The sequence below is a fragment of the Temnothorax americanus genome, unplaced genomic scaffold (genome assembly GCF_048541705.1).
Source record: "Temnothorax americanus isolate GAGA-0224 unplaced genomic scaffold, ASM4854170v1 Scaffold8, whole genome shotgun sequence".
Taxonomy (NCBI): Eukaryota; Metazoa; Arthropoda; class Insecta; order Hymenoptera; family Formicidae; genus Temnothorax; species Temnothorax americanus.
In genome coordinates, this window is record NW_027509802.1 from 6,042,184 (window position 1) to 6,053,790 (window position 11,607).

General features: G+C 37.8%; 1 protein-coding gene across 2 annotated transcripts in view; it reads left to right on the plus strand.

Annotated features, from left to right (window-relative positions):
• The window catches only part of LOC143907154 (uncharacterized), a 28,199-nt gene continuing 16,592 nt past the window's right edge, over positions 1-11,607 (plus strand). The window contains exons 1-4 of one of the 2 annotated variants that reach the window (XR_013259748.1): positions 248-7,782; positions 8,035-8,158; positions 8,506-8,685; positions 8,861-9,019. Coding sequence is in view for 1 of the 2 variants with exons in the window: in XM_077423707.1 (XP_077279833.1) it covers positions 120-140; positions 278-3,799 (3,543 nt within the window). In the remaining variant the exon portion in view is untranslated. Of the gene's footprint in view, positions 141-247; positions 7,783-8,034; positions 8,159-8,505; positions 8,686-8,860; positions 9,020-11,607 lie in introns of those variants that run through there. The other variant, XM_077423707.1, reaches the window with a different exon arrangement.

Consider the following 11,607-nt stretch of genomic DNA (forward strand, 5'->3'; position numbering starts at 1 on the left):
TCTCCACAGAAAAATTTTTCGAGGCGTTCGCCTGAGCATCGATCTCATACCACATTTGACTTTCGGCTGATCGAACAAAATCAACAAGATCGTGGTTTGGATTCGCTCGAGCAACAATAATGACAATTTCATCTGATAACGTAAGAAGATAAAAGCAAAGACTTATTACTTACATACGCTACTTAAAGAATATATACATATAGAATATTTTCGTTTTGTTTTTGCTTATTTATCTTTAAACGTCACGATGGACTACGAGATATCTCGCGACTTACAGATGCCTTATCTACGGGCGATTCAAAAGATACCGGGTGATACCGCTGATGAAAAATTGAGTTGGATCGGAAGATTGACTTTACACCAGACCAGCGAAAATCTTGAACGATTTCCACCAGAATTGCTGCCTATACTGCGCGTAGAAACTTCTGTCAAAAAGAAGATGCACGAGGATATAACGTCGGCGCTCAAGTGTGAAGATTCGACGATAATAAATCGGGCTTTTAAGGCTTCCTGGTTCTTCGATGGCAGCCACAAGAAGATCGTCGACGTTTCATATTTCTGCGAACGTCTCTTCCCCTACGTTTCCGTGAATACAAGGACACGTATTGTGCTTACACTCGCACATCGATTATCTGGCAAGGATCCAATTTTCGCGCAACAAATGTTCACAGCAGTGTCATCTATTTACGGTATTCAAATCGCTTATCCGTTGATCACAGCTTGCAATGAAGCTTTTGCTTATAAAACAATCATAGAGAAGGAACTCGTGCTGCCAGTAGAAATTGCTAAAAAGATCTTCCGCACAAATCCGGATTTTGTAGTGCGTTTTCTCAAATTATTGAAACCCCGCGAACTAAACGCGACTGAGCGTACTCCTTTCGCGATCGGCATCGATAGATATAAGTCTTTCCTGCCTAAATTAATAAAGAAGCGACTGGAAGCTTTCGTAGTACTGTGCGAGATACATGAGACAGATCCGCCGAATATTGTTTTAAGTAACACGTGTGCCAAAATATTTTTGAAAAAAGCTCATAAATATTTGATAAAAAAACCGCTTTTATACATCCGCATCTTACCACCCAAAAAGATCAACGAGGATTTAATGGAAAACATATTTCCAGATCTGTTGCCCGCAGAAATTTCTTCCTTCAATACAGATAGCGTGCTCGATTACTTAAAGCATTACCCACGTGATAAAAAATACGATTTGCTTTGTAAATCCTACAAAAATAAATATCATGCTGATCTTCTCGACGAGACGAAAAACGTAACGCCTGCTTTATTACAATTATTATCTGCAGAGGAGCGAATCAAACATGCTAAAATCAACATCGAAAAGCAGAACTTATTATCAGAGGAGATTCATTATGAATATACGATGGATTACAAGAGAGCTTGGATTTGTTATTTACCTGTTAACGAAACTATACCGGTTATCAAGGAAAAAATAAATAAAACTGCAAGTGAATCAAATAGAGTTTGCCTTATTTTACAAATGATTTACGTTTGTAAGGTTAATGAGGATGACGATGCGTTGTCCAATACTTTGACATATTTCTTAAATAGACATAAAAACGAAAACTCTTGGCTATTCGAACGAGTGTTCGATGAACTCTTGCAAATATACGATGTACCGCATTTAAGCGAAAAGCAGATCTCTCTTGTACTGGACATTGTCCGATTATATTATGTAAAAAATGAATTCGCACCGAAAGAAATACTCTCAGCTATAATACATTTCAAACTTATACACAATATGCCAATTGAGGAGTTGATTAACATGCTTCTAGGAGATAATCGATGGTACGTAAACTTCAACATACTCGAAGAATATCCACAATATGAGAGACAATGCCTCGTAACTTTTGCAAATGCCATTCAAAAAAGGTCTTTCAAAAAGCTTGATGAAAAAATACACAACCTTTGCAGCTATGTTGCAGCGATATATGATTTCAACGATAGATGTAAAAAATCGCGCATCAAGATAAAAGAAATGACAATTAAAGATTATCCTTGGCTAATGGATGCTATTCGCGAAGCAATACGTTCCGAAGAAGATACCTGGAATGTAAAAGACATATTGCAGAAGAATGAGTCAGAACTGTACCGTAATTGGTTCCCAGAAAACATCGCAAATGTAACATCAGGCGCGGCGCTTGCTTTATTGAATCAAGATTTACAAAATATACTGAAGAATTGGGAAAAATATTTAGCTGACTGCATGAAGAACTGCCATATTAAACGTGTACAACGCTTCGTCAAAGCCACGCGTTGGTATAAAGACTTACCCATTAAATTTGCTGATCGTTGCATGAATTATATCTACGATAAAAATACAGATGAAATATCGTCTAGTGTAGTTATCTTGGCCATTCTACTTCATGGTGATGTGGTGACAAAACTAATTGATCGTCTCACACCTACGGAAACAACGATAGATACTAGTGATCCGAATGCCAAAGATAATTACAAAATCGTGCGGAATTTACCATTGAGCATGAGACTTTCCAATCCACCAGTACCTCTCGATCTCGTAGTTAGATTGTGCGAAGGAGATTACTTATCAATAGCTCTAATGACACTAACAAACGTAAGTAGGCGGACTTCTTTGCCGAAAGTGATATCAATCACACAAAAGTTAATGAGTATGCGCGTGAGCACGCGAAAACATGGGATTAGGCTGATGTATTTAGTAGCTTCGATGCATGAACTTACAGATTTTCTACAGGAAACATGGGTGATCGAAAATCATCATTCAGTACGACAAGTTTTGTTCAAGGCTTTCCAGAATTTCTTCCTTACAAAGCCAAGTCCCGAAACTTGGTCCCTATATTGTCAAGCTATGTCGACGTTGAATCTTAAGGATGAAGATTTGCTTTCGGAAATAGAGTTATTTCCTGAGATCCCCAATGAATACATCGCGAAATACCTCGAGCTATGGCTTGAAACAATAGACAATTTTCAAGGACTAGATGTCCAAAAGAAAAACAAATACATTGTCAATTACTTGGCAACGATCACTGCATCCGTTTTCAACCTGCTACCCGAAGAATTTTCTGAGATAATACTTCGAAGATTTTTATTCCACATTGATACTAATGTGTCCGAGGCAGCGAGACGATTTACGATAGCGTATATTTTATCAGAAGATAAGGATAAACATGCAACACGCATCAGAGTATTTGCCGATGTCTTTCACAACGCAGTGACCACTTATTGGAACGTGCCACATCCTAAAAAATTACGCTTCCATCCAATCAACAAAGCTGTGCGTTTATTTGTGGATGATTTCATTGTTAGCTACGTTGATAAGTCTTGCCTCAATAAGTCTATTAACCCAAAGATCATCGATAATATGCAAACAATATTTTTATCTGTCTTATCACCTAGGCAGGAAGCAAGATCTTATTTGCTATTGGTGTACGCGAAGAAGTTACAAGAATGCATATCGACCAAGACTTCCTTTGGCCTAAGACTCGGTCAACAGTTGCACGAATTAACCGATGTCTTCTCGTCGTTATTAGTTTTGTTTATGGCCGAGGTTCTCAAATACTTTCTAAGCCGCGTATATAAACATTCCGACTTGGAAGAAGTCAAACTTAGTGTCATAGAAGGCCTTATTGAAGCTGGTAATACGGATTCCTGTTTTATAGCTGTGACAATGTTACCGTCGACAATCCAGACGAAACACGTGGCAAGATATGATCGACTCATCGAAAAATTCCGAGAAATGGAGGAGCCTACTATCACCATTTTATACGATCATTTAAACGAAACGGATTTGAAAATTATTGATTAAATGAATCAAAGGAACGAACAAATGATTTATATATAAGTATCTTCCGTGATAATATTTTACTATGATCAAGAGACACGGTATATAGTGTTTCGCGCCAAGTACACGCGCAGCGCGAGACCGCCGTGACTCTTTTACGCGAACGCACAAGTTGCAATATAATATTAACGCCTTATCATATAATCGGTGATTGAATTGTATTAAATGTACCTTTAATGTTAAAGTAAAACTATAATTAATGCTCGTTTTTTTTAAATAGAATAATCATTAAATTTTTATTAAAATATTCTTTTCTATTATTTTGGTGATATACGCCTAAAGTTTTTTCTTTCTCTTGGCAAACGATTAATTTCAAATGTTTCTCGAGGAAATAAGTGCATATTATAAAAGTTGTTTTAGTTCGCCTTGTGTATAAGGCGGATAAAAAAAATATATATATATATTTGCGCCTCTGGATCAAAAATTGCCAAAGCAGGAACTGTACACAAATATTCTTTTGTCGAATTAAAACTGTTCCTACACTCTTCAGACCAATCGAAAGATACCTTGTTTCTTAACAAATTTCTCAAAGGATCCAGTAGAGTAAGACAACATGATTTGGTATAAACTTCAAATAAAAATTAATCTTACCTAAAAATTGTCCAACTTGTGTTTTTGTTTTGGGTGTGGGAAACTTCTTAATGGCCACTAAATTATCATTTATTGGTTTAATCCTATTGCTTCCAATTTCGTGTCCTAAATATGTTATCCTTTCTTGGGCGAACTTACATTTATTTTTATTCAATTTAAAACCTTGTTCATATAGTGCTTGCAGTACTTGCTCTACATGGTATACATGCTCTTCGTAAGTCTTAGAGAACACCAATATATCGTCTATATAATTTACTGTGTAAGCATCTAACTTGTTTTTTCTTATCACACCTGCTAAAACTCTTTGAAAACTAGCAGGAGCAGACTTCAAACCAAAGGGTAAACATTTCCACTGCCAGTGTCCGTGATGCGTCACAAAAGCCATCTATCCTTTGCACGCACCGGAATCGACCAAAACGCCAAATTCACATCCAATTTTGAAAAGAACTTACAATTTTTGGCGCGTATAGTAAGATCATCTATCCTTGGAAAGAGCTGACTTTCTGGCACTACTATTTTGTTGAGCTCTTTAAAATCAATACACAAGCGTGATCTTTTTCTTTCTTCTCTTTTGAAAACCATGGTTACAGGAGCTGCATAAGGACTGCTTGACTCCTTTATTAAACCTGCATTTAACAAATCTTCTACTTGTTTCTCAATTTCTAATTTATCTTGAAATGAGCATCTATAAGGTTTCTTTGAAATATATCTATTTTCTGTCAGTTTCACTGTGGCTTCATAATCCTTTACTGTTCCTATATCAAACTTTGATTTGGCAAAGATTATTTCTTTTTTTTTATAATATTCTCCATTCTATTAGTACTTATTTCATTAATGTTATTTTGCTTATCTAAATTTTTTTTCTTGTTTCTGTGATATAATCAAATTTTCATCCTGACAGAGCTTGAATTTTTTTATTGAGTCTAATCCTAATAGAAATTCACAATCAATGCCTTCCTTAACAATGAAAAACTAAAAATCCTCTTCAAAGTTACAAATTTTAATACGTATTGTTACTATCCCCTCCGTTTTCGCCGTTCCTGCTACACCTTTAATGGTATCTCTCCCACCTATTATTTGTTTAATATTTCTTTTATCATTTTCAAAAATGTACTACTAACTAGAGAAACATTGGATCGCGCCGGAGTCATATAAGCCAGTTGCTGGGCAACCATTTGCAAAAATCTTAATTTTAATAAGTGGGAGGACTATTCGTTTTTTGTCTCCTCATGACTTGCTACTACTTCCTGTATTTCATTATTATTTGTAACCTTGATATTTTCGTTTTTTAAATTTTTAATTTGCCTATCTTTATTACGGCATGCACTTTCTGAATGAAATCTATTTTTGAAACCTAACTTATCACAAATGCTACATGGTCTTTTTTCATTTAGAGTTCTTTTGTTTACATTATCATTTTTCGATTCGTTAATTTTACCAAATTGTTTTAATTTTGACATTAAATTTTCTATATTTATAATAGATTTTCTATCTAACTTATTTTGGATAAAATTTGGTAAGCTAATTACAATCATGTTAATTTGTGTGTTTATAGACAAGCTATCATCCGCTTCTAACAATAATCTTCTTTTCTTTAACGCATATTCTAATAGCGAGCCATTATAAAACTTAAAGTTATAAGCATACGTTATATCTGTCCAGGACTGTGCAGAGAAGGTATCAATAAAGGCGTTATTCCACGCCTCCCAATTTAGCAAGGAGTTCTGTTTGACAAATACATTATACCAATCTAATGCAGATTTCTCTAAAAACAATCTTAATACTTCAGCGTATTTATTTTGGGCAATCCTCACTCTGTTACATTCCTGCCCAAATAAATTAATCCAAACACTCGCATTTGTATTTTCACCGTTGAATTTTTTGATCACTATATCCTTTATCAGAGAGCTTGTTTTCCTTTCAAATGTTACTGCTGACTCTCTGTTTACATTTGACTCTTGCTCTGAGGTGACCTTTTCCAGATATTCGTCATGCAACACAACATTCCCTTCCGTGTCCAGATAAATATTCTCAAGTTCCTTAGATAGAGTCAGTACAACATTGCGAAATTTATTGCGAACCTTTAAGCTTTTAACGACATTTTTCACAATTGGAATTTCAAAAAGCTGTTTATGTTGAGCACTAGTCTGCTTATCTGCTGGGAACAAAAAACTTTCCTCTTGACCAAGCAGCTGAATTCTTTTCACTTTAACTACGGTGCTTCTCGTATCTGCACCAGCCTCCGAGACAAAATAAAACTTTGTTTTATTCTCCATTTTATTGATTTGTAAGCCACCTTGTAAAGAACTTAAATGGAGTGAAGGTTCGGTTTAAGAATCAGCACGCAAGATGCAGTAATCAACTGTAATATTAATGATGTGTACACATTAGCGAAAGCCTGAAATATTACAGTAAACGAGTAAACTTAAAACTAACCTGAATCAATACAATTGCCGATAGCGAGCCTTTATCTACCTCCGTACGATAACATCAATGCTCTCAGCTCGGAGTCTTGTTACATACTAACTCTCACGCACGAGTCGACCAGCGGCGACAAGGCCAAGCTTGATAACTTACAAGCTTACATATATTTAGATTTTTATAGCGATTGCATAATATATGACTAAAAGCAATGCGAGTTATACATTAAAGATCTTTTTAAGCAGTTTAAATAAATATCGTATTGCACAGCGTGTATCCACACATTTGCCTCAATTATATTATTTATTATTTAATATGCATCAATATATTATTTATTATTATTAGTATATTTTTAAAGCAATCAAACAAATGGTGGATGCATTCTTTGTAGAGTACGATGAGACTTTTTTTTAACAAATAATCCTGTAACATCTTCCCTAAAAAACATTTTTATAAAATATACGATTTAACGATTCCAAAGGCAGTAGAAAGTAGTAGAAGCTTTTCTATTCTAAAATATGCAGTCCTAAAACTGATTTCAAATAAATTCGTACAATATTTGTGTGTCCCTGTTCGCATCAATATATATTATTTATTGTTAGGTAAATATATCGATGTAAAGTATTTTATCTTTATTAAAAATAAAATTATCAAATTTTTGTAAAATCTTCAGAATCGGCATTCTGATTAATTCGCTTTTTGAAGTGCTAATTTTATTGTCCGCGTACTGGCCACTGGTAATCGTTCGTTTCATTCAAGATTTAGGAGAGGTAAGCAGCATCTCGAAAATCCCTTATCCTTACCTTTATGATACAATAATATAATAGTTTGATTGAGACTTGAGAAGAGCGAGCGGAGATAAGAATGTGTGATGTTTCGGGATCGCTGTTGTCCAACTACATACTTTGCTACTTGCAAACAACTTTTATTCGTTCGTAAGTATAAAGTTTAGGAATTACCATTGAAAAAATTTGATAACAAAACATACATATTTATAATTACAAAGCCATTATTATTTGCCTTTTATTTTAGTTCTTGTTTCTTACAATATGCATTGTCTTGAAAAACTTTGATTAATAAAATAAGAGTCTATGTATTCGCAAAGACAGATTTCTTACATTAAGGATTACTGATCCGTTTGGGTATGAACGTTTTTTGATTCCACGGGTGTTTTCTCTTCTCCCTAGGAATGGATCAATCCCTCTTGCAGAGGGTCTTATTGTACCTTGCACGCACGCACTGCATGGTGATGAAGTGGATACCGCATACCGCCTAACGAACAGAGCAGGATAGGTGCTTTTGTCTATGCCGGTAAGCTCATTCAATACGATTTCTTCTTTTTTTATGTAGACGATTTATTGCGTATACCAATCAAGTTGAGAGCTAGTTTGCCGCACAAAAATCTTCCTCTCTGTTTCTGGAGCATTTCGAGTCTGCATCGAGTCGCTACTGTGCGCGCGCTTCTTGCTGCGGCGAGATTTGTAGATTATAAACTGTGAATTTTTTCAATTTTTTGAATTTACATCTTCTTTTTTAACCATTTACTCTCACAAGCTTTTTTTGGTGATAAAAAGGAAAAGAGCATGAGATGGATTGGACACCTCTAATAACGATCATTAATCACATTTTCTTGTATGTTTTTCTCTTCCCATCAATAGGCACATAGTTCAATGCCATTGAACAGTTTATTGGCCAATTGGCAATTAGGCAATTGGCCATGTATTTTCCACGTGTTGGGCCTTATCAGTAGCCTTATCTGGTGTATTTCTCATATAAGTCTGTGAGGATTCCGACTAATCATAATCTGCAGATCTCTTTGAAATAGCGCTGGCATTTCCGTGAGTTTCTCTCGCATTTCTTCGCTGTTAATTAACCGAATATTTATATCAATTTATCACATTAATCAAATTATTTATCTCTGTAATCTATCGCCTCTTATAATAATAGTCAATAGATCAGATAGATCTCTTTTAATAGCAAAACTGGAAAAACTAATATGCTTTCTTCTTTTAGTCATTGCCTTCCGTGTCATGGAAGTCCATATATTGGAACTTTGCTACCATGTTTTTGGCTATCTTGATGACGTACATAGGTCAGAATTATGGATACGAAAAGTTGATGATTCAATTTCTAACATTTATAAAACGGATTCTCCATTTCAGTATCTAGAAAGTGGGTATATAATATATATAAATATTAGATATTGATAAGTGATATATTGATAAGTGATAAGTGATAAGTGATAAGTGATATATTTAAATTAGAGAGAAAGGAATTTTCCCACAGTTTCTCGCATCACAAAACTAATCGTCGTTTATCTGTATTTTAGAATGGTATCTATTTGGCACTTCCATACTTCCATACTATTTTTCAACCATCGCAAACAAAATGGAGGATCGTGTTTATGGTCTGTTATAGTAAAATTATATATTTCGTGCGACATTGTATCCAATTTTCTGGCCAAAGGCAAGCGTGAGACAATCCAAATATATAAGGATGACATAAATAAGAATAATCAACTGGAGGGTGTACGAATCGTGAATGAGAGTTAACATTGACATTGAATATTTTATTGATAAGAGTTAGTAATGATGCGAGAAAATTGACACTGATGACTGTTTAATATTTTTATTAATTTTCCGGCAAATTGAGGTTTATGGCAAATATTTATAAATTAGATTTTCTCACAACTTCTAAAGCATGTTTAATACATTGTGATACATACGGACTGTTTAAATAATGGCAAGATATTTCACATTGTCCCAGATAGCCAAGTCTGTCGAAAACAGATTTTGTAAAATCTTGTTACAAATGTTGTTGACAAAAAGATAGGATACACATTTTATACAGAATTTGATTTAACAAATAATATCGACAAAATGCTAGCAAATATGTTTCAAAATCTGCTGACATAATTAGATAGCAAATTGCCAACAAAATACAAGCAAATGTGGCCATGTAACCAGACAGCAAATTGGCAACAAAAAACGAGCATTTGCGTTGAGCACTCTAACAATAAATTGGCGGCAAAAATCGAGCAAAATCTGTGTAGCGCTGCCTGACGACACTTTGGCGGCAATATACGGGCAAATATACTCATATAACCAAACAGCAAATTGGCGGCAAAACCCGAGTAAGATTTGCGTCGAGCACTCTGACGATAAATTGGCGAAAAAAACCGAGCAAAATCTGTGCAGCACTATCTGATGATACATTAGCGACAAAATACGCGCAAGGTCTGCGCAGCGCTGTCTAATGATAAATTGGTGCAAAAATTGAGCAATGTTTATATAAGACATTATAAAGTTTATATAAGAAGCGATCTTATATGCTTATATATGAATTTTGGCCTTTTTTTTGTACGCGGGGGAAATCTTCAACTACTGGGGATCCCAGACCCGTTAAAAGTCTGGTTTACCCAGTAGCCCCGAAGGAAAAGACCCCCTCACCCCGAAGAGGGGGCGAGGGAAGTGTGGGATTCTACGCGTGCCGCAATGTGCGACACGCACAACCTACCCACTAAAACCCCCGCGAGTGGCCCTCTCTGGCGTTGTGGCGGGTGCCCCGGGAACGAACTTAGTCATAACTTCCAGGACACCCGCCGCCCAGCGCTGACTGCGTTTCAGTCCCGCCCCCGGAAGTCAAAGATTCCCAGGGGGCTCCCTTTAAGGGTAATTTGTTTGTGGCGGGGAGTGGCCACCACCCTCCACGCCGCATTTTCTCGTTGTTTGGTGGAGGCTGGATCGGGGTCCGAGATTTTCCAACTTGGACCCCGACCCCCACCGTCCGCGAGAGAGAGAGAGAGAGAGAGAGAGAGGGCTTGAGCTAGACTCACCATTCTCTCCCTCCCGCGGACTACTCTCAGCGACATGTCCGCCATCAGGTAAGCGATTTTGTCTGCCCCCGGGTGTCGGGTTGCGTTCCCTTCACCCGAGGGAGCTTTTCCTCTGTGCTTCTATTCCCCCCTCCCCTCTCACAGGAAAAAGGAGGGAGAGCAGGGGAGGGTTTATTAATTATTAAGGAGGGATGATATTTCTCCTCCCCCCCCCTTATTATCATATTCCCCCGCGTCATTATGGGAGCGCGGAGGGGGTCTGGAGGCCTCCGTCGGTATCGCCGGCGGGAAGGTGGTCCCGGTGGCCGGACGAAGGTCCCTCCGCCATGCGTGTCATCGGCTGGATCCGGCGCGGCAACTTCTCCGCGTCGGATCCGATCTGCCGCCTTTTTGGCGCTCATGACTGCGCTACAGACGCAGCCATGGCGCGCCAATTCTTCTCCTCGACCATCGCTGCTACTATGGCCGGGAGGAAGAGATTCTGGCCAACGTTGGTACGAAGGACTCGGCGCTCTTCCGCCCACGCTGGACAATGTGCCAGCGTGTGTTGCGCCGAGTCCATGTCTTCTCCGCAATGGTGGCACTGCGTAGTGCTTTCCCGCCCTATACGACACAGGTACTCACCGAAGCAACCGTGCCCGGTGAACACCTGTGTCATATGAAATATTAAACCGCGTTCCCGCCTGGAGGCCCAGTCTTCCAGGCACGGCCGGACGGCTTCGACGACCCTCCTGCCAGATAATCTCAAATCCTCGAGGTACGTTCGCCATTTGGCGAAGAGGGTCGTCGCGGCCTCACTGCGTACAGCCGCGCGGACCCTGTCCGTCATTGGGACTCCCCTCCTTTGGAGCTTCCGCGTACGCCAAAAGACGTAGGCGTGCTTCTCGGCGAGAAGCTCCATCGGTGGGAGCCCACTCAGGGTCGA